The sequence below is a fragment of the Protopterus annectens genome, chromosome 7.part0 (assembly GCF_019279795.1).
Source record: "Protopterus annectens isolate FY-2018-M chromosome 7.part0, PAN1.0, whole genome shotgun sequence".
Lineage (NCBI taxonomy): Eukaryota > Metazoa > Chordata > Ceratodontiformes > Protopteridae > Protopterus > Protopterus annectens.
In genome coordinates, this window is record NC_056739.1 from 874,653,898 (window position 1) to 874,680,045 (window position 26,148).

General features: G+C 45.3%; 1 protein-coding gene across 1 annotated transcript in view; it reads left to right on the forward strand.

Annotated features, from left to right (window-relative positions):
• Positions 1–26,148, forward strand: part of LOC122806756 (ras-related protein Rab-8B) — a gene marked incomplete in the record, with an annotated part of 475,375 nt that overhangs the window by 225,008 nt on the left and 224,219 nt on the right. Inside the window, 1 exon segment of the mRNA XM_044077449.1 lies at positions 20,167–20,244. Coding sequence (XP_043933384.1) covers positions 20,167–20,244 — 78 coding nt within the window.

The window sequence follows — 26,148 nt, forward strand, 5'->3', positions numbered from 1 at the left end:
TACTCTGTTGCTTACTGCCTACTCAGGGGTGATCTCTGCCTGACATGCAAGGCCATGTCCAACCCGGAATTAATGGACATGCTCCACCTCAAGAAAACCAAATCTCTTAGAGCCACACACTCCAGGGATTTAAACCTCAGCACAACAATAAACAGGACGTGCTGGAGGGATAGAATGTTCGTGTTTCACTGTTGCAGTCATTACTCTTGTGTTATCCTGCTGGCATGCTACCCATAGTCAGCCTGAGTTCCAAAGTCTAGGTCTGGCGTCTGTTGCTGTCGCCTCTTCCCTGAAGTCAGTGCGCCAGGAGTATAAAAGATGCAGCCGACGCCATTTTCTTCAGTCTTTCTTGCCGCGCAGTGCCCGAAGCAAAAGCAGTTCGCAAGTGCTGGTCGGCCAACTCCTGAGATTTTCAAAGCTGAATTTCAGAACTGAAGTCTTTATTAAAGCTAAGTACCCCGTTGGGGAAACTTTGTTTTCTTGCTCCAGACCGATGTCAGAAAAAGTTAACAATTGTATTTCTTGTGGGAAGCAAATACCCCAAGGATTTTCACTCTTACAGTATTCCTTACCTAGGTCCTGATCACAACTTTGCTAGCTGTCGGTTTTGTGATAGATTCAACCAACGCACTATCAAGCATCTGTTCGATTTTTGTATTTCATTACTTTGGCCAAAGATTTAATTATATAATGTCGGCAGAACAGCCGACAACCGGAGTTTGCAAAAAGGACAAGGATAGGCATCAGAGTTCCAAAACCGTCGACGAAGCCTCTTCTAGGCCAGTCGTCGGTTCTCAGTGAGGTGCTTTTGCAGCCCCTGGCGCCCGCTACCTCAGAGCCACAGGCCGCTTCAGACTCCCACGTGGAGCCAACTGGGCCTCTGGAAACTCAAGTTATTGGACACACTGAAATCAATCCCTCAGATAGGTCCGGAGCCGTTGAGCAGGCATCGGCTTCTGAGGGTGTTTTCAGACCTACACAACTATATATTAAGCCATCCTCTGCTTCAAAGACTAAAGCAGCTCTAAAGACAAACAAACAAGTATAGCATTCTCCTACTCAGACTTCCATGCCTAAAAAACAGATGCTCAAAATGGCCGAAGACCTAATTACTTTGATCAGGGGCTCCCATCCCCCTCCTGGTACGAGGCCTAGGCAAGAGACAGAGTATGACTCTTCTGATCAGGTATCCATTTCCTCTGATTCCTCTTCTGAACAGGATTTTTCCATGCTTCCCTATGAGGATTCTGATGTTGAAGAATCCATTCCTTCAGCCTCTCCTCCTGAGGACTATTCCTTTGGGGAATCATTGCATACTATGAGGGAGCATTTCCACTGGGAGAGCCAAGATTATTCTGAGTCTAAGAAAAGGCTCTGAGACTTCCTGCTTCTTCTTCGGCATAGACCCCTTGCCATTCCTCCTGTTTTAGACATTGTAGATGTATTTTCAGAGTCCGGACTATCCCCTGACTCTACCCCCTACATCTGCTAAGCCAGACAGATACTACAGGGTCCCAGATTCTCATAAATTCCTATATAAAAACCCCACTGCTGACGCAGAAACTATATCTCAGGGTCCCAAAGGGGTTAAGGCTGCTTCTGCGAAAAACCCTGTCCCCTCTGATAGGGATTCTAGGGCTCTAGACAGATGGGGGGAAAAAAGTATACACTTCTGCCACCCTGGCTGTAAGGGCTTTAAATTGTCAATTTCATATGCTCAAATATCAGCAGTATTTACTGTCACTTAAACAGAAAATGTTGACACAGGTTCTGAGAACAAGGAATTGCAGGATTTATTGCATGCAACTGAACAAGTGGGAAATCATACTTTGCAATGTGGTTATGATTCACTGGAGGCCTCTTGCAGGGCCACTGTTACAGGTTCTATTAGAAGGCATGCTTGGTTAAAGGAACAAAATCTGCCTGATCATGTTAAAGCAAAATTATTAGATGCACCATTACAGCATGATACTTTGTTTGGTACTAAAGCAGAAGAGGTGTTGAAAAAAATGGAGGATAAAGCAAAATCCATGCAGACAGTCAAGGATTTCTTACAGGTACAGCCACCCAGATTTAGCAGGAACTGCCCTTCTAAAAATTGGTCCTTTCCAGTCTCCGACCACAAAGTGGCAGATACAGGCGTCCTAGAAGCAGATCTCGGCCCCAAGGCTCATACAAGCCTAAACAGTGGGGTGCTCCTACCTCCAAAAGCAGAGAAGACCAATCACAACCTTACAGGAAACCGTCCCAATGACTTTACTCTTCCAGCTCCAAGCAGTTTCCTTTTGACAGTCCCCATAGGGGGAAAACTGGAACTTTTTTCATCAAATTGGAAAATGGTTACCCAAGACAAATGGTTCTCAACATAGTGTCCCACGGCTACAGGTTCCATTTCCACACCCTACCAAGGTCAAAGGGCATGCCAGATCTGCCACACAATCAGTGGGCAGAGGCACAAAAACAAATTACAGCCTTCATGGACATGAGGGCCATTCAGCAAGTACCACTACAAGAGCAATGGCAAGGATTTTACTCCAGACTTTTTCTAGTGCCCAGGAAGGACAAAACCTGGAGACCAATTCTGGACCTATCTATACTAAATACTTTTCTGGAAGTTCCAAAATTCAAGATGTTGGCTCTTCAGCAGCTACTGCCCATGCTGCGAAAAAGGGCTTGGCTAGTAATTTTGGACCTAAGAGGCATACCTGCATGCCCCAATCAGGCAATCTTGCATTAGATACCGCAGATTCATAGCTGGCCCAATACATTACCAATTCTCTACACTGCCCTTTGGCTTATCTACTGCGCCCAGGGTCTTTACAAAATGCCTGGCACCAGTAATTGCATTTTGCAGACAAAAAGGAATTCAGATTTAACCCTACTTGGACGACTGCCTAATTCAAGCACAGAACAAAGACACTCTTCTAAAGCATCTGGCGTTTGTAAAAAGATTACTAATTGGCCTAGGGTACACACGAAAAGATATCAAAACTAGTGCCCTTTCGAGAGAATATTCCTGGGCGCAAGCTTAAGTACAACTGTCCAGATGGCTTATCTCACGCCAGACTAGCAGAAACTGACTACTTACTATAAGAAGTTGGCAACAAAAACCCACTTACCTGCAAGGAAAATCCTGCAGGCCTTGGGTTTCATGGCATCCTGCATTCTACTAATTCCATATGCTGGACTGCATATAAGGAAACTACAATGGTATCTGAGAAGTGTTTGGACACAGCATTGCCACAGCTTGGAGACAGTAATTGCACTCATTCCCTGCCTACAACAGGAGTTTTGATGGTGGGCAGAAGCCTGTCACCACAACAAGGGTCTGCCATTCAGATTACCCACAGCCAGACAGGCACTGACAACGGATGCATCCGATTATGCCTGGGGGGCACATATGGCAGGAAAATGTATTCAGGGCACATGGCCTGCAAATCAGATGCATCTTCACATCAGTCAAAAAGATGCTAGCTGTTCAAAATGCCATGACAGCTTTCAAGGACCTGCTTCACCCAGGACAATTATTAATAAAGGCAGACAACACTCTGTTCATGTGGTACATAAACAAGCAGGGAGGTACTCATTCCTACCCGCTCTGCAGACTAGCAATGACCTTATGGGACACAGCATTGGCCTTTCAACTTCACCTGCAAGCTCAATTCCTGCCAGGAAAAACAAATACTCTGGCAGACGAACTAAGCAGAAATGTCATGGATCCCCACGAATGGAAACTGTATCCACAAGTATTCAGGATGATAACAAGGAAATGGGGATCCCCAGCTGAATGATGGGGCATCCACTTTCCATGCCTGCTTGGGGTAAGTCCTTGTGCAAAATCTGTGCAATTGACAGATGTTCATCGTGCTATACTGCTGCAGTCATCACACTTGGGTTATCCTGTCGTCAGGCGGCCCCACAGTCGGCCGAATCCCAAAGTCCTGGTCTGGCGTCGGTTGTAGTCGCCTCTTTCCTGATGTCAGTGCGACAGGGGTATAAAAGAGACAGCCGACGCCATTTTCTTCAGTCTTTCTTGCCGCGCGGTGCCCAAAGCAGAAGCAGTTCGCAAGTGCTGGTCGGCCAGTTCCTGAAATTTTCGAATCAAGTTTCAGCCCGAAGTCTTCTCTAAAGCTAAGTACCCCATTGGGGAAACTTTTCTTGCCTCAGACCAATGTCAGACAAAGTTAATAATTGTATTTCTTGTGGGAAGCAAATACCTCATAAGGATTTTCATTCTTATTGTATTCCTTGCCTAGGCCCAGACCACGACATCTCTGGTTGTCGGTTTTGTGCTAGGTTTAACAAACAAGCGTCAGGCAGAATTCACCCAGCATTATTTTGGCAGAAAATTTAACTATAGTATGCTGTCGGAGCAACCTACATCAGCGATGATTAAAAAACGCAAAGATAAGGACCGGCAGCCAAGGCCAAGACCAGATACCGAGGCCTCAGCAAGGCCTGACGCCGGTTCTCCGGTTTTCAGTGAGGCGCCTTCGCAGCTCCTGACTACCGCAAATTGAGAAATTCTGACGGCCTCCCAAACCGAAGCAGTTGGGCCTCAGGAACCGGTTCCACCTCACTCCTTGGACGCCAGCCCCAACGGGGGTCCAGAAATTTTGGATAGATCTTCAGTCTCTGAAGGTGTTTTCAAACAGACCACTATCTCTGCCAAGCCTTATGCTAAACCCAAAGCCCCCTTGAAAGTTAGAAAACAGGGCCCCCCCCCCCCCCCCCGGCCTCTATGCCTAAAAAACAGATGCTTAAGATGGCTGAGGATTTAATTACCCTTATCAGGGGATCCCAACCCCCACCTGACAAAAGGCCTAGACTGGAGGAAGATTATCCTTCCTCTGACCAAGCATCCATTTCCTCAGGCAACTCTGACGACCAGGATTACTCCTTCCCTCCTTATGAAGACTCAGATGCTGAAGAGTCCATTCCTCGGCCCCAAGACTACTCTTTTGGGGAAACTTTACACACCATGAGGGAACACTTCCACTGGGAAGGCCAAGATTACTCTGACTCCAAGAAAAGACTCCGTGAGTTTCTTCTTCCACAGCATAGACCCCTGGCAATTCCTCCAGTTTTAGACATTTTGGATGATGTTTTCTCTGAATCCAGTTTAAACCCAGATTCCTTACCTCCAGCACCAGTTAAACCAGACAGATGCTACCGAGTTCCTGATACTCGTAAGTTTCTATACAAAAGCCCTACTGCAGACCCCGAGACCATTTCCCAGGGTCCCAAAGGGGTTAAGGCATCTACTGCTAAGAATCCACTTCCTTCTGAAAGAGATTTCAGAGCATTAGCAAGATGGGGAAAGAAAGTGTATACGTCTGCCACTTTGGACATGAGGGCATTAAACTGCCAATTCCACATGCTAAAATACCAACAGTATTTGATTACACAGTTAAAGCAGAAACTGATCCCTCAGACAGATCAACTTGATTTTAAAGAGATGCAGGATTTGCTGCATGCAGCAGAACAGGTGGGAAAGCATACCTTACAATGTGGTTTTGATTCATTGGAAGCCTCATGTAGAGCAGCGGTCACAGGGTCTGTAATACGTAGGCATGCTTGGGTTAAAGAACAAGCCTTACCAGAACATGTCAAAGCAAAGTTATTGGATGCTCCGTTGCAGAAAGATGCGTTATTTGGTGTCAAAGCAGAAGTTTTAAAGAATCTATGCAAACAGTTAAAGATTTTTTTTACAGTTACAACCTCCTCGTTTCAGCAGAAACTGGCCATCAAAAAACTGGTCCTTTCCTGCATCAGACAGACCCCAAAGAAGTAGGTACAGGTGCCCAAGGGGCAGAGGCCAGCCACAAGGTTCTTTCAGGCCTAGACAATCGCATACAACAACTCGGAGGTGGAGACGAAAGATCTCAACCCTTCAGGAAAAACAAACACAATGACTTCCCTCTTCACCTGCCAAGCAAAGTTGCCCTGGCAGCACCTTTGGGAGGAAAACTGGCTCTGTTCCCGAGGCTACAGATTTCATTTCCACACTTTACCATGGATGAGAGGCATGCCAAATCTGCCTCCAAACCAATGGGCAGAGGCTCAAATGCAAATTTCAGCTCTCATGGATATGAAAGCAATTCAAAAGGTACCTACAAAGGAGCAAGGTCAAGGTTTTTACTCAAGACTGTTTCTAGTCCCAAGAAAGGACAAAGCCTGGAGGCCCATCTTAGACCTCGCAATTCTGAACACATACCCGGAGGAATGCTCACACTACAGCAGCTCCTTCCCATGCTGGGCAAGGAGTCTTGGCTGGTAACGTTGGACCTCAGAGGCCTACCTGCATGTCCCTATCAGACAAAATTGCAGAAGACACCTCAGATTTTTGGCAGGTACAACGCATTATCAATTCTCTGCATTGCCCTTTGGCTTATCTACTGCGCCCAGAGGATTTACGAAATGTCTGGCATCAGTAATTGCATATTGCAGACAACGAGGTATACAAATGTATCCATATCTGGATGACTGCCTGATCCAAGCGGACAGCAAGGACATTCTATTACAGCATCTGGTTTTTGTAACACAGCTGCTCAGTTGCCTAGGGTACACAGTAAACAAAAAGAAGTCAAAACTAATACCCTCGCAACAGATAATATTCCTGGGTGCCAGCTTAAATACAACGGCCCAGATGGCTTACCTCACGCCAGACAAACAAAAACAATTGACTCAATACTTCAAAAAGATAGCAACTTTTACCCAGCTCACTGCAAGGAAAATCCTGCAGGCATTGGGGTTCATGGCATCATGCATTCAACTAATCCCATATGCAAAGCTGCATATGAGAGAATTACAATGGTACCTGAAAAGTGTGTGGTCTCAACACAGGCACAGCCTCAAACAAGTATACCGATCATTCCCTGCCTTCAAAAAGAGTTCCTATGGTGGGCTCAAGCATGTCAAATAAACAAGGGTCTTCCTTTCGTCTTACCTCCAGCAAACCAAACCATGACAACAGATTCTTCAGACTATGCCTGGGAGCACACATGGCAGGACAGTGCATACAGGGCAAATGGTATGCAAAACAAATGCATCTTCACATCAACCAAAAGGAGATGCTAGTTGTGCTAAATGCACTGATAGCCTTCAAGGACCTCTTGCATCCAGGACCACTTCTAATAAGGACAGACAACACCGCAGTTATGTGGTACATAAACAAACGGGGAGGAACACACTCCTACCCTTTATGCAGACAGGCTATGATCTTATGGAACACAGCATTGACCTACCAAGTACAACTACAAGCACAATTCCTGCCAGGAAAGGAAAACATATTGGCAGACGAATTAAGCAGAAATATGGCAGACCCTCACGAGTGGAGACTACACCCACAATTATTTTCAATGATAACTCAAAGATGGGGATGTCCAGACATAGATCTATTTGCCTCCCCCAACAATTGCCAATTACAAAAATTCTGCACAAGGACTTATCACTCCCTAGCCTGGAAAGTGGATGCTCTATCATTCAGTTGGACAATGCTGACAGTTTATGCCTTCCCTCCATTACCTCTATTGACCAAGGTATTATTGAAGGTGAGATCAGAGAGGCCACAAATGATCCTCATTGCTCCGGACTGGCCACGCCAGCACTGGTACCCATTACTAAGGAACTTGACTCACAGTCCTCCATGGATCTTGCCTCAATTCCCACTACTGTTGACTCAGAAAAACTCTCAAACCCGTCACAGCCAGCACAGAACTTTAAATTTAGCTGCATGGAGAATTCCTTAAATTATCAATCAACATTTCTTTCAAAGGACGTCCTGAATGTCATTTTTGAGGCCAGGAGGCCCAGCACCAGGAGGACTTGCTCATGGCACCAGGCTAAAGGTCAAAATCCCTGGATACCAAACATTCCTCACATACTGCAATACCTAACTTGAGATGCTACACAAGGGCCTTTCCTTCTCCATTAAGATCCATGCTTCAGCCATTTCAGCTCAATATAATACGGATCCTCCAATTTTCTCACACCCTTTACTTAGGCAGTTTCTCAGAGGGGCTAAGAATATAAGACCCCCCCAGAAAACCACCAACACCAACTTGGGACCTGAACTTCGTTTTAGAAAAGTTAACACTGCCTCCTTTCGAACCAGCCTTCTCAGCAGAACTACAGTACTTGTCCTGGAAAACAGCCTTGTTACTGACTATTACCTCAGCATGCAGGGTCTCAGAACTACAGGCAATTATGGCAGTGGAACCTTTCATCATTTTCCATCAGGACAGAGTCTGTTTATGAACTTAACCCTACCTTCATGCCCAAGGTAGTATCCAGTGTGGCTTTGAATCAGACCATTCATTTACCCACCTTTTATCCTAATCCATAGAATAAAGGAGAAAGGCTCCTTCACTCTTTGGACATTCACAGGCAGCTACGTTACTATTTAGATAAGACAAAGATTTTCAGAAAAACTGACCAACTCTTTGTATCATATGCTGCAGGTTCACAAGGAATGGCTATTTCAAAACAGACCATCTCCAAATAGATAGCACATTGCATCCGCTTTTGCTACTCGCATCATGGGAAGGCAGTGCCTGTCTATTGGATCCCATTCTACCAGGGCTACTGCAACCTCAGCAGCCTTTCTCAGAGGGGTTCCAACCAAAGACATTCTGGAGGCAGCTACTTGGAGTTCAGTGCACACCTTTACCAAGCACTACCACCTTCCATTATATCCCAAAACTAGAGCTGGTTTTGCCACTGCAGTTCTGCAGGGCATCCTAGCATCACCTAACCCAGTTTAGTACCAGCCACCCTTCCATAGCTTTGGGATTCTACCCAAGTGTGATGACTGCAGCAGTATAACACGAACATAGTACAGTTTTGTACCTACCATAAATGTAGATGTTAGAGTGGTTATACTGCTGCAGTCCAGGTTACCCTCCCTCCATCCCCTCTACATACCAGGGTGTTAGTTACAACTCCATGTACATCAATCAGTTGGATGCATGTCTATATGGTGTATTTGCTAACAGCTAGTACTATTGTTTATCTACTACTAAGGTATTGTTGCATAGCTATTGTATTGCCTTCCTAGCTGGGGGCACCTGACATCTGGGGCAAGAAAAACTGAAGAAAATGGCCTCAGCTGTCTCTCTTCTACCCCTGTCACACTGACGTCAGGGAAGAGGCGACGACAACCAAAGCCGGACCAGGACTTTGGGATTCGGCCGACTGCGGGACTGCCTGACAACAGGATAACCCAAGTGTGATGACTGCAGCAGTATAACCACTCTAACATCTACATTTATGGTAGGTACAAAACTGTACTTTGTGAGTGGAGGAAAATAGATCTGTGTCTGGGCATCCCCATTTCCTTGTTATCCTGAAGACTTGTGGATCCAGTTTCCATTCGTGGGGATCCATGAGGTTTCTGCTTAGTTAGTCTGGAAAAATCTAACAGTATATGCTTTTCCCCCCACTACCTCTCCTTCCCAGAGTTCTCCTAAAGGTCAGACAAGAGAAGCCAAAAATGATTCTGATTGCACCAGACTGACCAAGCCAGCACTGGTACCCAGATGTTCATAGTGTTACACTGCTGCTGTCATCACACTTGGTTATCCTGCCATCAGGCGGTCCCGCAGTCTGCCAGAGTTCCAAAGTCTTGGTCTGGCATCAGTTGCTATCACTTCTTCCCTGACGTCAGTGCGCCAGGGGTATACAAGATGCATCAGACGCCATTTTCTTCAGTCTTTCTTGCCGCACGGTGCCTGAAGCAGTTAGCAAGTGCCGGTCAGCAGACTCCTGAGATTTTCAAAATTGAATCTCAGATCCGCAGTCTTCAATAAATCTAAGTACCCCGTTGGGGAAACTTTTTTTTCTTGCCTCAGACCGATGTCAGAAAAAGTTAATTGTATTTCTTGTGGGAAGCAAATTCCTCATAAGGACTTCCACTCTTACTGTATTCCATGCCTAGGCCCTGATCACGACATCACTAGTTGTCGGTTTTGTGCTAGATTTAGCAAACGCACTATAAAAAGACGTTTTGATTTTGCTTTGCACTACTTTGGCCGAAGGTTCAATTATACTGTGCCGTCTGATCAACCGACCGCAATTCCAAAAAAAACGCAAAGACAAGGATAAAGACAGGCATCTGAGGTCCAAAACCAATGAAACCTCTTCTTGGCCAGTCGCCGGTTCTCAGCGAGGCGCTTTCGCAGCCCCTGACACCCGCTACCTCAGAGCCACAGGCCGCCTCTGTCTCCCACGGGGAGACAACTAGGCCTCTGGAAACTCAAGGTGTTGGGCCTATGGAAACTAATCCCTCAGATGGGTCCGGAGCCACTGAGCAGGCACCGGCTTCTGAGGGTGTTTTCAGACCTTCACAACTTGGCATTAAATCAACAGCCAAGACAAAGGTACCATTAAAGACCAAGAAACAAGTACAGCATTCTCCTGGACAGTCCTCCATGCCTAAGAAACAGATGCTTAAGATGGGCGAAGACCTCATTACTCTAATCAGGGGTTCCCATCCCCCTCCTGAGAAAAGGCCTAGACAGGATACAGACTGACTCCTCTGATCAGGTTTCCATTTCCTCCGATTTCCTTTTCAGACCAGGGATACTCCTTACCCCCCTATGAGGACTCTGATGCTGAGGAATCTATCCCTTCAGCCTCTCCTCCTGAGGATTTCTCTTTTTGGGGAAATGTTACATACCAAGAGGGAACATTTCCATTGGGAAAGTCAGGAATACTCAGAATCCAAGAAAAGGCTCATGGATTTCCTCTTATTGTCTCAGCACAGGCCCCCCTGGCTATTCCGCCTGTACTAGACATTGTGGATGATGTGTTCTCTGAATCCAGCTCATCTCCTGACTATTTGCCCCCCCTGCTCCAGCCAAGCCAGATGGGTATTAGTCCCTGACTCTCAAGTTTGTATACAAATACCCTTCTGATCCAGAAACTATTTCCCAGGGTCCAAAAGGGGTTAAGGCCTCCATTGCAAAAAATCCAGTACCCTCTGACAGATTCCAGAGCCTTGGATAGATGGGGGAAGAAAGTATATACACGTCTGCAACTTTAGCAGCAAGAGCTTTAAATTGCCAGTTTCACATGCTTAAGTACAAACAATATTTAATGGCTCAGTTAAAACAGAAAATGCTTGCTAGCTCAGAAGCTCCTAATTGTAAAGAAATGCAGGATTTATTGGATGCAGTTGAACAGGTGGGAAAACATACTCTGCAATGTGGTTTTGATTCTTTAGAGGCCTCTTGTAGAGCCGCAGTTACAGGCTCTGTTATTCGAAGACATGCTTGGTTAAAAGAACAGTTTACCTGAACATGTTAAGGCAAAGTTATTGGATGCTCCTTTACAAAATACCTTGTTTGGTGTTAAGGCAGAAGAGGTGCTAAAGAAAATGTAGGATAAAGCTAAATCTATGCAAACAGTCAAGGATTTCTTACAGGTACAGCCACCTCGGTTTAGCAGAAATTGGCCAACAAAAAATTGGTCCTTTCCAGTGTCAGGCCACAGAGAGGCAGATACAGATGCCCAAGAGGCAGATCTCAACCCCAAGGCTCAATCAGACAACGACAGTGGGGCACCTCAACCCCAAAAGGAGGTGAGGACAAGTCTCAACCTTAGAGGAAACAGTCACAATGACTTTCCCTTGCGTACGCCAAGCACATCCCTTCTGGAAGCCCCCTTGGGGGGAAAACTAGCACTTTTTTCTCAAAACTGGCAAACAATCACCCAAGACAAATGGGTCCTGAATATTGTGTCTCAAGGTTAGATTCCACTTCCATACTTTACCAAAGCTAAAAGGAATGCCAGACCTGCCACAAAACCAATGGGCAGAGGCACAAAAACAAGTTTCAGCCCTCATGGACATGAGAGCTATACAAAAAGTACCACAACAGGAACAATGACAAGGATTTTACTCAAGACTCTTCCTGGTCCCCAGAAAGGACAAAGCCTGGAGGCCTATACTGGACCTTTCAATTCTGAATACTTACCTGGATATTCCGAAATTCAAAATGTTGACATAGCAGCTTCTACTCATGCTGGGCAAGAAGGCTTGGCTTGTTACTCTGGACCTCAGAGGCATACCTGCATGTCCCTATCAGGCAAAATTGCAGAAGATACCTCCGATTCAAAGCTGGTACAATGCACTACCAATTCTCTGCACTGTCCTTTGGCTCATCTACTGCGCCCAGGGTCTTCACAAAGTGCCTGGCACCAGTAATTGCTGTTTGCCTCCCCTCCCCCCCGAACTAGACCAGTTTGCCCCCCCCCCCAGAACTAGACTAGTTTGCCCCGAACTAGACCAGTTTGCCCCCACAGAACTAGACCCATTTGCCCCCACAGAACTAGACCTGTTTGCCCCCCCCGAACTATCAATTGGACAAATTCTGCACAAGGACTCCACACAAACAAGCTTGGAAAGTGGATGCCTTGTCCTTCACCTAGAAAAATCTATCAGCTTATGCCTTTCCTCCTCTGCCTCTCCTCTCCAAGGTACTACTTAAGATCAAACAGGACAAACCAAGGACGATGCTGATTGCACCAGACTGTGCATGCCAACAGTGGTAACCCCTCTTGCGCAGTGTCACTGGCACCATGGCACCTGCCTCAGGGCCCCACGCTGCTGTCACAGCAGGAGGGCCAGATTCTGCACCCTCAGCTTCAAACCCTAACCTGACAGCCTGGCTAATTACCTGATCTCTGTTACCATCCCACAGTAAACGTGTCATTCTGGACGCAAGGAGGAATAGTATTAGAAAATCTTATGCTGAAAAATGGAAAAGATTCTGTTCCTGGAACCAAACTCAGGGGATGGGCACAGCAGCACCCAACTTACCTCAGATTCTTCAATACTTAACTGAGATGCTTCCCAAGGGCCTTTCCTTTTCCTCCATTAAAATTCATGCCTCAGCCTTTTCAGCTAATTACACCACAGAACCACCCCTCTTTTCTCTCATCCACTTCTCAAGCAGTTTCTCAGAGGGGCCAAAAACTTTAAGACCACCCAGGAGGCCCCCAACTCCAGCCTGGGACCTTAACCTTGTATTGGAAAAAGCTGCAAGTGCGGAGTTGAAATTCCTTTCTTGGAAAAGTAGCCTTCCTTTTAGCCATCTCTTCAGCAAGAAGGGTGTCTGAATTACAGACCCTTATGGCAGTGGAGCCTTTCATCATCTTTCCCTCAGGACCAATCCCTCCATGCCCAAGGTAGTATCCATTGTGGCTCTTAATCAGTCCATTCATTTTCCAACCTTCTTTCCTAATCCACAAAACAAAGGGGAACATATACTGCACTACTTAGATGTGCACAGATTTTACTTGGACAGGATGGACAGGACTAAACCTCTCAGGAAATCTGAACAGCTGCTGGTGGCATTTGCTGCAGGGGCAGAGGGCAAGGCCATTTCAAAGCAAACCATTTCTAAATGGATAGGCCATTGCATTCATTTCTGCTATAAGCACCATGGTAAACCTATTCCACGGGATTAGACCTCCTTCAACCAGGGCTGCATCTACCTCTACAGACTTTCTCAGAGGTGTCCCTACCAGGGACATCCTAGATGCTGCTACCTGGAGTTTTGTACATACTTTCACCAAGCATTACCAATTGCCAGTTTTCTATAAATCCAGATCTGGCTTTGCCGCTGCAGTCTTGCAGGGTCTTGTAGCTGGTCCTAATGCTAATTTCCTCCTCCCATCATTAGCTTTGGGAATCTACCCAAATGTGATGACTGCAACAGTGAAACACGAAGAACATAGTACGTTTGTGTACACTTACCATAAATGTAGATGCTAGAGTGTATTAAATGTTGCAGTCCTGGTTACCCTCCCCACCAGCCCCCTGACTTCTTTTGGCTATACCTCTTTTCCTTTTTACTATGCTTAGATTTTTTGTATATTTGCTTCTTGGAGGTGTAACCTTGTATGTTTATTTAATTGCTTCCCGTTAGGGGGGCACGTGACATCTGGGGCAAGAAAAACTGATGTAATGGCATCGGCTGCATGCTTTATACTCCTGACTACCTGACGCCATGGAAGATGATTCAGCAACCGACGCAGGACCCAAGACTTTGATAATCAAGCCGACTGAGGGCTTCTGCAAGCAGATAACCCAAATGTGATGACTGAAACGGTGAATACACTAACATCTACATTTATGGTAAGTGTACACAACTGTACTTTCTCTCCTATCCTTTTGTTCCGTTGGCACTTTCCTGTTTAGGATAGTAGAAGGTTTTTTTTTTGTTTTTGTTTTTTTATAGAGTTTGTTCTTGTTGGTGTACTTGTTTCTTCCATTAGGTTTTGTCTCTGCTGTGGCTGATAAACCTACGAGACTTTAACAAGCACTTCTTGAAGACATAATATCCCAAATTCAGATGCCCGCAACTGCATGTGTTACATAGGACCAGGGCATTTAGATACTGACTGCTTGGTGTGTGCGGCCTTTAACCCTTGGGCCTTGGCCAGCCACCGAAACAAATTGATTTTGTAATGCCTTTTATCTACATCTTGTGCCTCAGACTCAGTCCCCTTCAGAGTATGCCAGCTCCAAGAGAGCCTTCTCTGGATCTTCATTGAACTCTTCAAAGCCAAATCAGAAAAGATCCATGTCCTGGGATCCGAGTGGGACCAAGAAAGTGTTTCATCTGAAGATTCTTTGGATTCGTCGGCTGTTCGTTCTAATGGTAATGCTCCTTCCTTAGATCATATTACTTTGACTCCAAGCGGATGCAAGGCAGTCTTGGATCCTGAGGCCTCTGATCAGGAACTCCTCCTAATTTCCAGTTTGCCTACCTGAGACAGCTTTTTCAAATGCATTTTTCTTGGATTCTATTATAGACTCACTACCTACCTTTCAGGTAGAACCAGTCTCACCAGCCCTTCCAGTAAGTCTTTCAATCACCAACCAAGTCCAGGCATACTTCTTTGGAATCCTCCTTTAGGTCTTCCTGAAGTCTCACCTGAGGCTGAAATGGACACTAGGCAGAAGTGCCTCAGTGTGCAGATTCAAACCAGGCTCCTGCCATCTTATCCCATCTGGGATCCATGAGTGCTCCATCTTCTGCTTTGACTCCTTTTCCTATCCATCTCGGTTTCAGAAACTCAAGACTCTGGCTTCCCGGGACAGTCTGGGTAGATCAGGGGAAGGTTCCTTTTTGTACACCGACCACATCCCTGACCAGCCCTGCCCCCTTTCTTTCAGATCAGAGTGGGTCTCAGATCTGAGACATTGGCACTGGTTCTGCAGGGTTGCCTTCGGCTCCAACTTTGTAGGATCTTTTGCATCTTTTCAGAGCTTCTGCCTTAGATAGCTTGGGTCCAGTTCTTTTGGGAGAGCTCAGATTTGTGGATGGCTGCGCTCTTTCTTCTTTGGAAACTTCATGTCTGAGGGAGAGGGTTTCCTGGGTTTAGTCAGCCTTCTGGGGTGCAAAAAGGGCTTTCTGTAGGATTAGGGAAGTGTTTTTGCACCCCCAGGGTCTGACCCACCCTTAGTCAGATCTGAGCACTGAGCCTGTCATGCTTGCCATAGGTCAGCCTGCCCCAAGGAGCCTCCAGACCACCCCCCCCCCCCCAGGGAGTTCCCCCTACTTCCAATACCTCTCCAGAACTCACTACAGAGGAGGTCCCTTGGAAGAAGTGTAAAAGGAGGCACACAGACTCCCCCATAGAGTTCGTCACAGAGGACACCAACTTCGATGAGGGAGACGGATCCCTCCCCATCACCACCAGAAGTCTCCTTTTTGAGATATCTTGGAACTCCTTGGGCAGAAAGGTGGCTGGTCCTCCCACCCTCCTCCTCCTGAAGATCTATGTCCTGCTTCTCCCCAGCAGGTGCCCTGTTAGATTTGGTCTCACACCAGGCCTGGAAGGAACCAGACAAGTCAAGCCAATCCCCATGCACTCCAATGAGAATCTCAGCCCACCTTCTTCAGATCATCCACATTGGAGTAAATCTATTTTGGTATATGCTGTTGTTGCAGCAGACAGTTGGGCAGCCGAACAAAGGTCCACTGTCAGTCTGCCAAACAAGGCGTCCCGGGTGCTGGACAGACTAAAATGTTTATGCCTGAGCTACCTTCACTCTCAGATCTTTAAAGTATTTGGCTCACTTCACCCGTTTGCAGAGAGGTCTGGTCAAGGAGCTAACTGACCGTCTTTGAGAGACCATGACAGAGAAGGACTTGAAGGTTTCTCCCCAGCTGGCCACTCTTTCCTACCTTGAAAATTTCTCAAGGTTAATTTCACACAAAGCAGAAGGCACCTTGCGAGCAGCCAGCACAGGCATAGCCATTAGATGACAGGCCTGGATGTGGCTTTGTGACTTCACTGAGCCATTCAAGGCATCATTTATGGATGCTCTGTTTGATGGTTATTTGTTTGGACCATCAGTGAAAGACACTAACCCACAGCAAGAAGGGAAGACCTCTGCTGTAGGGATAAAGTTTTTTTTAACTCTCAAAGGACCTTCTCAAGGAATCAGTCTGAGGAAAAAAAACTTTGTACAGAAAGTCTCAAGGATCTTTCCAGGACTTGTGTGGGGTCGACTCCTGCAGAGGAGGTTTTAATGTCAGAAGTCCTAGAGGTCGAGGGGGTTTTCAAAATCTGGATTTCTGGGAGCCTATTCCTGACTGACTCTATCAGTGCTCCTGAAGTGCTGCCAGACTCTTCTACTTTGGAGGCAGTTGGGAGCCATCTGTCCTTGCACTTAGATGCGTGGACAAACATAAACAACTCCTGGGTGCTAAACATTATATTCAGAGGCTATTCCATTCTCTCCAAAAACACCAAAAACAAATGGTACTGGATGAATACAACTGGGAACGGTTCCAAACGTTTATTGAATAAACTTTAGCGCCTCTGCCAATATAGCCTTCAAGAAGTAACTAAACATTGAAAATTCCCTTTATATGCATACATCAATAAAACAGACAAACCAATAATAAAACCTGAAATCTGTTTTTTCCAATTGATGTCAATTTAACCCATGAGGTACAAGTGTTTATAGTCAAGTATAAAAACAGATTCCTTGAGTAAAAGTTTTTCTTTTAATAGAGCAGCATCACTTACTCTAACATTAACTTTCCGAGGAGCTGAAGTTTTTTCAATAAACTTTTGGAACTGTTGCCAGTTGTATTCATCCTGCAGTTACATTCTCTTTTCCCTTCATCCTCCAGGTCCCAGGAAGAAACCCCAGATGTACCACGAAGTTAGATGGAGTACGCTTTTCAAGAAGTCCAAGACCTTCTAAGTCATCCAACAGCTCCAGCCTGAACAGAGATTATTTCAAACTTATTTTTGTTTCTTTTTAGTGCCAAAGAAAATAGGGGACCTGAGACCTATTCTAGACCTCAGTTTATCAAGAAGTCAAAGTTCTGAATTGTTACTTCCATTCTGCCATTTCTGCATAAGGATGATTGGATGTGCTCAGTGGATTTCAGTATAGACAGATGCTGCAAAAGGCACCTGTGCTTTCGGCTGGGAGCCGGTCACTACCAGTTCAGAACACTGCCCTTTGGACTCACCACAGTACCTCAGGTGTTTTACCAAATGTTTGGCAGTGGTAGCGTCTCAACTGAGGCTAAAAGGATTCCAGGTGTTTCCATAGCTAGACATTTGGTTACTCACTGCACGAACAAAGCATTGACTGCTTCAGTCGAGAAACTAACTAGTAAAGATATTCAAACATCTGAGCATTACTGTAAATCAGGAAAATTCAAACTTGAATCCTGTACAGAACATGGAATTCATAGGATCACAGTTGAACACAATTACGCTAGTGGCTTCTTACCGAGGCATTGTATAATGTCTCTAAGAAAACAGGTACAGCACTTACTGGATATATGGTCTCCGCCAGCAAAATAAATACATCGGGCTGTGGGTTCAGTGGCAGCTACAATTCTAGTCCCATTAGCGAGGTTCTTTGAGAGTACTTCATTGGGCGATAGCAGTTCAGTGGTCCATTCTCTACCAAACATTCATTTCCCATAAAACTGTCTCCGATATGCAGGCATCATCTGCAGTGATGGAGGCGATCAGATTGCCTATTTTTAGGCAGACACTTCTCTCCCCACCCCAATAGCGCCAGTGACCATGGACACTTCCCAATGTGGGGGGGGGGTGTCCTAGAGATGAGAACAGTCCTAACTTTGTAAGCCTTTCAGGGTATTCTACCTCTTGGGACAATTGCAATTCATACAGACATGTCAGTAATCTGGTACATCAACAAATAAAGTGGAACCCGTTCATACCTATTGTGCTGGGAGGCCGTGAGTGTGGGAATGGGCTGTATCTTCAGATTGCTTTCTAGTTTTAACACACATTCTGTGGAAAATCAACATCCTAGAAAATCAGCATCCTAGCAGACAGACTCAGCAGATCTATTGACTCATGAGTGATCCCTCAGTCAATAGCAAGATTTTCCGTCACTGGGGCCAACCTTGTTGCAATCTCTTTGCCTCTCTCCAGAACATCAAGTGCAGAAGAATTTTGCTCTGATCCCCATGAATAGGGAGTCCCTGAGGGATGCTCTGATCCACAATTGGCCCCCAGGTCTCCTTTATGCTTACCCTCCTCTTCCTCTGATCCTGAAACTCCTACAGAAAGCCAACAGATTGAAGAGCACAATAATCCTCATTGCCCCTTCCTGGCCTCATCAGGTATGGTTCCCCTTTCTTTGGTCTCATCTGAAGTATCCACCTTGGATACTAGATCCCAGACAGGATCTCTTATTCCATCCGTCAGACATCCCCCCCCCCGTCTCCACACCCTAAGGTTGACCACATGGTTTCTCCACTTCCAGTAGTTATAAGTAGGTCCAGGCTCCCCCATTCAGTCTGTGATATAATCCTGGCCTCTTAGAGGACTTCCACTATAAAGGTCTATAAGGAATTTTAAGAACAAGCCTCTGAGATCATATAAATTCCACCAAGGTTTCTCTATGCTACCTTAAGTGGCACAGCAGTGCTATAAGTCATATTCTTAAAGACCATAAATGCAGCTTGCAGTCATCTCTGATAATCAGATGGCCACATAGGCACTTTATATTGTAAGTAATAAACAGAACTTTACAAGTGAAATCTACAGTTGTGAACCAACCTGTACAAACCTAAAAATGTCAGGTTTTGGATTAGTCATATTTACTAGCCAGCACTGGGATTTGAAAAGAAAAGTGTGTTGGTGATGGGACCAAAGAAACTTAAGATACCACTGTATCTTTTCTCATAGGGAGTCTTGCCAGGGGTATCGTGAGACTGACCAGCCATGACACTCCAAATCCTGAGGTATTCCCTCACAGTGACCAACGTCTGAGTGGAAAAGCTTGGGTCCAAATCTAGATACAGAGGTCCAAATCTAGATGCAGATTTATTTTTTCATATGGATGAAAAGTTCTTTGAACTGAGGTATCTAATACCCCATGAACACAATCCTGTGTGAAGGAGTCAAAAAAAAAAAAAAACCTTTTGAAAGCTCTCTTGGAATCCCAGGTTGTGTAAGAGATCTCTTACCAGAGAGAGATTCCTGACCCTTTGAAAAACACTTTACAAAGGTGAAGTCTTGCAAACAATGAAAAATAAAAGGCATGCAAGACAAAAGCGACGCTTGGTAGGTGGCAAATCCTTTATAAGCAGAAAACTCCAAATCCAGAAAAATAGACCATTTTCACTTAATATTAATACTGCTGTGTTTGCTTGCACTGTTTTATCTTGGATGAATATTGTCTGTATTTTTCTGGATTTGGAGTTTTCTGCTTAAAGGATTTGCCACCTACCAAGCGTCGCTTTTGTCTTGCAACTGCTGCCTTTTATTTTTCATACTTTACAAAGGTGAGCAAGTTTTTCCGTACTCTGACTTGGACAGCCTGCAATGAGCTATAAATTGGAGCTTAGACACTCCACTTAACTGCAATAAGAAACAGATAAATACTGAGCATGTTGACATGTAGCAGGCTTTGTGACTGAATTGCCACTAAAGTGATGATGTAGGTGTGTGGTATATGAGAATGCAGAAACGTCTGACAAAACACACTTACTGCATTTTTATATCCTAGTGTATTTTTGTTAATTTTTTTATACTAATAATGACCAGTGAATCGGGTAATTCATCAAAAAGCATGTTTCCTGCATATTGTCTGAGCTGTCAATTCTGATGTACAAAAGTATAAACATATTTATTTGTTGTTCTTAGGGTATCATGTTGGTGTATGACATCACAAATGAAAAGTCATTTGAAAACATAAAAAACTGGATAAGGAACATCGAAGAGGTGAGATTCTGGAATTTTTTGTGAAGAACAGGATAAGTTTATTTTCTAAACACCATTAAATTTTTACGTGGCACATAAGCGTACATGCACTAATAGAAAACCGACCATATTAACATTTATACAGTATATTGTTTGATGATTGAGAAGTTACACCATATTAACTATAACTTGTTTTACTGTACATAGTTCCAGAAAGAAAGAATTGAGTAGAATGAAAATTTAATGACAGAGTCCGCCTTGTTGCACTTCGAGATACTGTCTTGGTTTTGTAGTGCTGTCTGTAAAGCTTGCTTACATACATAGATTGTAATGGTTATATGACTGGCACAAAAGGTGGATTAACTAATGCTGATTTAGCTATACACAAGTATTGTATTAAATGTAGCCACATTGGTCCCCATGAACTAATTGTTACAGATTAGGCTTTGTTCCTTAGCCTTCAGTCTCTTATAGGCAAAATGTCTTGTGTCCAGAACTGATTTTCTGTGTATAATTCTCAGAATATGCAGGTATTCTGATGTTGATGATTCTTTATGTACACTCCCCTGACTCTGAAACCTAAGGCCATTCCCAACTGGTATCTCTGCTTACCCATCCCTAGATCCCACACTTGCCTTTACCAAGTACTGCAGATGGAACCCTTTGCTGTTTGGGTCTTCACTTCCTTGTAAGGGGTCAGCTTTAATGCTGGCTCTCTAAGGCTTAAGGAGTGAGGGTGTCTAATTGGGAGTAGTGAGCATGGAGCGTGGGAGCCATTATTCTTGTGGCAATTCCCCTAGCTGGGGAAGAGGCTGGTGCAGTAATGGTAGAATTACATCACCCCCCTGTGTAAACTGAGATGTCGTGCAAGTCTCCTAGACTCTTATCAGAGGATGCTCAGACATCTGGACACCCTCCCTCCCTCCCCCAGGTTAGATTTAATGTGGACTCTCTCCTATCTCTTTGGGAGCCCTGCCAGAGCTGCAAGGAGCACAGGCTGACTTTCTGCCTAGGCACCATTGCTTTGGCTCTATTTTTTAACATGTGTATTGAATTATTTAATGTAGGCAAACATGTTCTAAACTTTTATACATCACACACATTATTTTATGCAGTTATCAATCGTAACATTGCATAAATTGATTGGTTCATGCCTTCCCTTAAACCTCACTACTTCTCCAAAGCATTCTGCATGTATTGTTCCCAAGATTTCTACTTTTTTTTTCTGTGTTTGCTCTTTTCCTTTCTAAAGATCTCATTTCCAGTTTTGTCTGTTGCAAAGTTCTGTACTTCATATAGTTTAGACTTTGGTTTCCAGTTTCTATTTATTACTTTTTAGGCTTTCACCAGAATTAAGCTTAACAAGGTCTTACTATGTCTAGGAAATTTCAGATCCTGTATCCCAACTCTTAAAGATCATTTCCTTATTTACTCCTATTTGCTCACCCTATATTTGTGACAGAGTATTCTGCAGGAATTTTTAAATTGTCAACCCATTACACTCCCAAAAAATATGATGTTCTTAGTGTTTCACTGTTGCAGTCATCCCATTTGGGTCATCCTGCCAGGGGTAGCCCTCAGTCAGCTTAAATACCAGAGGCTTAGTATTTCTGCGTCTGTTGCTGTCGCTCCAGGACTGGTGTCAGGTAGTCAGTGGTATAAAAACAGGCAGCCGACGCCATTACATCAGTCTTTCTTTCCGAGGCGCCCGAAGCAGAAGTAGTTTGCATAAGTGCTGGTCTGCCACTACCCGAGTTTTCATTCCCGAATTGAAGTTGAAGTCTTCTGAAGCCAAGTACCCTGTTGGGGATCCTTTTTTCGTGCTCTAATTGATGTCAGAAAGTTAACAATAGTCTCGCCTGTGGAAAGCAAATACCACACCGAGACTTCCATTCTTACTTCATCACCTGTTTAGGCCCAGACCATGATGTCCTTCGCTGTCGCTTTTTGGGCTTTGTTCAACACCAGAACTATACGTCATTGGGCTCTTATTGTAGCTAGATATATTCACTCTCAGTCCTCGAATAATTAAATGGCTTTGGTAAGCCATCCGACTACCGATGTCCTGAAAAAAACATAAGGATAAAGACAAATCGCACAGGTCCAAAACTGCTGACGATGCTTCCGTTAAGCTAGTCCTCAGTTCACTGGTCCTCAGTGAAGTGCTTTCGCATCCCCTGATGCCCGCTTGTGGATTTGCAGGCTGCTACCAAGACCCTTTCGGAGTCTGGTATGCCACGAGAATCCTTCGACTAAGGATCCTGCGGATGTCCCTGCCTTGGATAGGTCCCGAGCTGCTGAGCAAGCACCGGCTTCTGAGGAAGTACTTCACACTACCAATATTCAATACAAACTGATTTATTTTGCGTATTCAGTTTTCTAAAACTACTGAGTTTAAGGCCCAGGTATGAGCTACGCCCAAAAACTGAAGACCCAAGCTTAGGCACCTGCTTCCTTGCCTAAATCTCAAATGCTTAAAATGGTGGAAGACTTTATTATGCTTATTAGGGGAAGCCAGGCTATCCCTTCCAAAAGAGAGACTTGTCCCCATTAGTTTTATCTGAACAGGAACCCGATGACTCTGCTTCTGAATACAAAGACATGCAACCCCTCTGCTTATGAGGATTCTGATGCAGAGGATTTCATTCCTTCTGCCTCTTCACTGGAGGATTTTTCATTTGGTAAAACCCTTCATACTTTAAGTGAGCATTTCCAGTAGGAATGTCAGGACTACCCTCAGTTAAGACTCAAGGAATCCTTAGATGCATCACAGCACAGACCTTTGGCCATTCCTCCTGTCCTGGATGTTGATGTTTTTATGGAATCTAGTTTGACTCCTGACGCCCTTTCCCCTGCTCCCAGGAAACCTGACAGGTACTATATTGTCCCTGACGCTCTCAAATTCCTTTTCTAAAAGCTACTGTTGACCCAGAGGTCATCTGTCAAGGACCTAAAGAAATTGAAGCAACTTCAGCTAAGAATCCCACCCCCTCAGACAGGGATTCCTGAGCTTTAGACGGATGGGGTAAAAAAGTATACACCTCGCTACTCTTGCTATTAGAGCACTAAACTGTCAGTTCCACATGCTGAAATAATAGCAGCATACCATGGAACTCCTCAAACAAAAAATATCTTCCTTTCCTGCTTGTGCAGAAAGTAAATAATTACAAGAGCTTATGCATTCTGCAAGCCAAGTTAATGAGCACACCTTGCAATGTGGCTATGATGCCCTAGAAGCATATTGCAGGGCAGCAGTCACTGGTTCTGTCCTTAGAGGGCATGCTTGGCTTAAGGAACAGACCTTGCCAGTCCATGTCAAATCAAAATTATTGGCGCACCATTGAACAGAGACAATTTGGCACCAAGGCAGAAGAGATTTTAAAAAAGATGGAAGAAAAAGCTAAATCTATGTAGACAGAGTTTTTACAAGTCCAGCTTCCGAGGTTCCGTAGGTATTGCCCCTCCAAGCACTGGTCCCCTCCAGGCCAGCTCAGCCCAGACCCAGGGGAAGCAGCCCCAGGGAATGCAGAGATCCAAGCTATGGAGTTCCTCCTCTTCAAAAATAGTGCTAAGCCACTCCCTTATGGTAAGAACTCACAATGACTTTACACATCCACCCTTACCTCTGCCCACCTGCTTGTGCCACTAGGAGGAGAACTCTCCTTCCATGCAAACAACTGGGCCTCTATTACCAGTGACCGATGGGTCCTCAACATAGTGTCCCAGGGATACAAATTTTATTTCCACAGTATCTGCCAGCCCCAAAAGGGTTCCCAGATCTTCCTCCAAACCACTGGGCAGAGGCCAAAAAGCAAGTCCTTTCTCTGCTCTGCATGAGGGCAATACAGCATGTACCTGCAGACCAGGTAAGCCAAGGTTTTTATTCCAGACTCTTCCTGGTACCCAGAAAAGAGGGCACCTGGTGCCCAATCCTCTATCTATCCATTATAAAAACCTTTCTGGTGATGCCAAAATTCCCACCCTCCAGCAGCTTCTTCTATGCTTTCCAAGGATGCTTGGCTAGCCACCCTAGACCTAAGTGGCCTACCTACACATCCCAGTCAGGGAATCTTGCAGGAAATATCTAAGTTTCAGGGCAGGATCTATGCCCTTTCAGTTCTCTGTGCTTCCCTTTGGCTTATCCACTGCTCCCAGAGTTTTCACAAAATGCCTGGCTTCAGCCATTGCTTTTTGCAGGCAGAGAAATATTCAGATTTACCTCTACTTAGACGACTGCCTGATTCAGGCAGACAGGAAAAGCCGTTACAGCACCTGACCTTTGTAAAGTATCTACTGACCTCCCTGGGGGGGTATGCTATCAATGAAAAGAAAAAACAGTACCCACACACACAGTTGTATTCCTGGGGGCAAGCCTGGACACAGCATCCTAGATGGCATTCCTTACTCCAGCAAAACAAGCCTACCGGACAGGCTGCTTCTCTCAACTAGCCACCAGAACCCAGTTATCTGCAAGGAAAATCCTGCAAGCTCTAGGATTCATGGCTTCCTGCATTCTACTCATTCCATATGCCAGACTGCATATGAGGAAACAACAGTGGTACCTAAAAAGCCTTTGATGTCAACACTGTCAAGACCTGGAAACTTATTCCAATGATACCTTGTCAAAGGAAAGATTTTCTTTGGTGGGCAGCAGCATGCAACCACAACTTCTCACAACCCCACACTGCCCAGAACCTCACCACAGACTCATCAGACTATGCCTGGGGTGCACACCTGGACGGCAGGTGCATTCAGGGCCATTGGAGCCCAAATCAAATGTGTATATCAACCAAAAAGAGATGCTAGCTGTTCAACACGCCCTGACAGCGTTTAGACCCCCTACTCTCCCCAGGGCCTCTGCTAATCAAAACAGAGAACACCACAGTGATGTGGTATATCAACAAGCAGGGAGGGACTCTAATCCTGTCTGCAGGCTCGCCATGACCCTTTGGCACACTGCCTCAGCCATGCAGCTACATCTGCTAGCACAATTCCTCTCAGGCTCCCTAAACTGTCTGGCAGACAACTTGAGCAGAAACCTGCTAGACCCACACAAGTGGCAGCTAGATCACAGAACCTTCACCATTGTAACCCAGAAATGGGGCACCCCGAAGGAGAAGCTCTCAGCCTCCAACTGCAGTCATCAGCTCAGCAATTTCTGCACCAGGGAACCTCACAGTAAGGCCTGGAAAGTGGATGCTCTAACCTTCCAGTGGGTAAACCTCTTGGTCTACGCATTTCCCCCTCTACCACTCCTTTCAAGGGTACTGCTCAAAATACGGGTGGAAAAAGAGGGTAATCCTGGTTGCCCCAGACTGGCCTCGCCAGCACTGGTACCCACTGCTGCGCAGCTTGTCACCCCTGCGACTATGGCAACTACCTCAGATCCCAATTGCAGACCCTCAACCTGGCAGCCTGGCTTTATTCTCTGACCTCTCCTCAAGCTGCCAGCCTAAGCAAACAAGTCCTAGGTGTTGTACATGAGGCCACATGCCCCAGCACTAGCAAATCCTATGCTGACAAGTGGAAAGGGTTTTGTACCTGGTTAAGGGAGCTGAAACAGCACAGCCCTCCCTCCCTCTCATCTTGGATTACCTAGTAGAACTATTGCACAGAGATCTATCCTTCTCTTCTGTTAATATTCTTGCCTCTGCCATCTCTGCTTATTACAGCACAGAACCACCTCTCTTCTCACACCCTGTCATCAATCAGTTCATAAGAGGGGCTAACAAGGCCACCCAGAAGAGCTCCTACCCCAGCTTGGGACTTTAACTTTGTGTTTGAAAGCTCACCCTACCCCACATTGAACCTGCAGCTTCAGCAGAGTTAAAATTCCTCTCTTGGAAAACAGCCTTGCTTCTGGCCATCACTTGTTAGAAGAGTTTGAGCTACAAGCACTCATGGCTGTAGAGCCCTTCATCATTT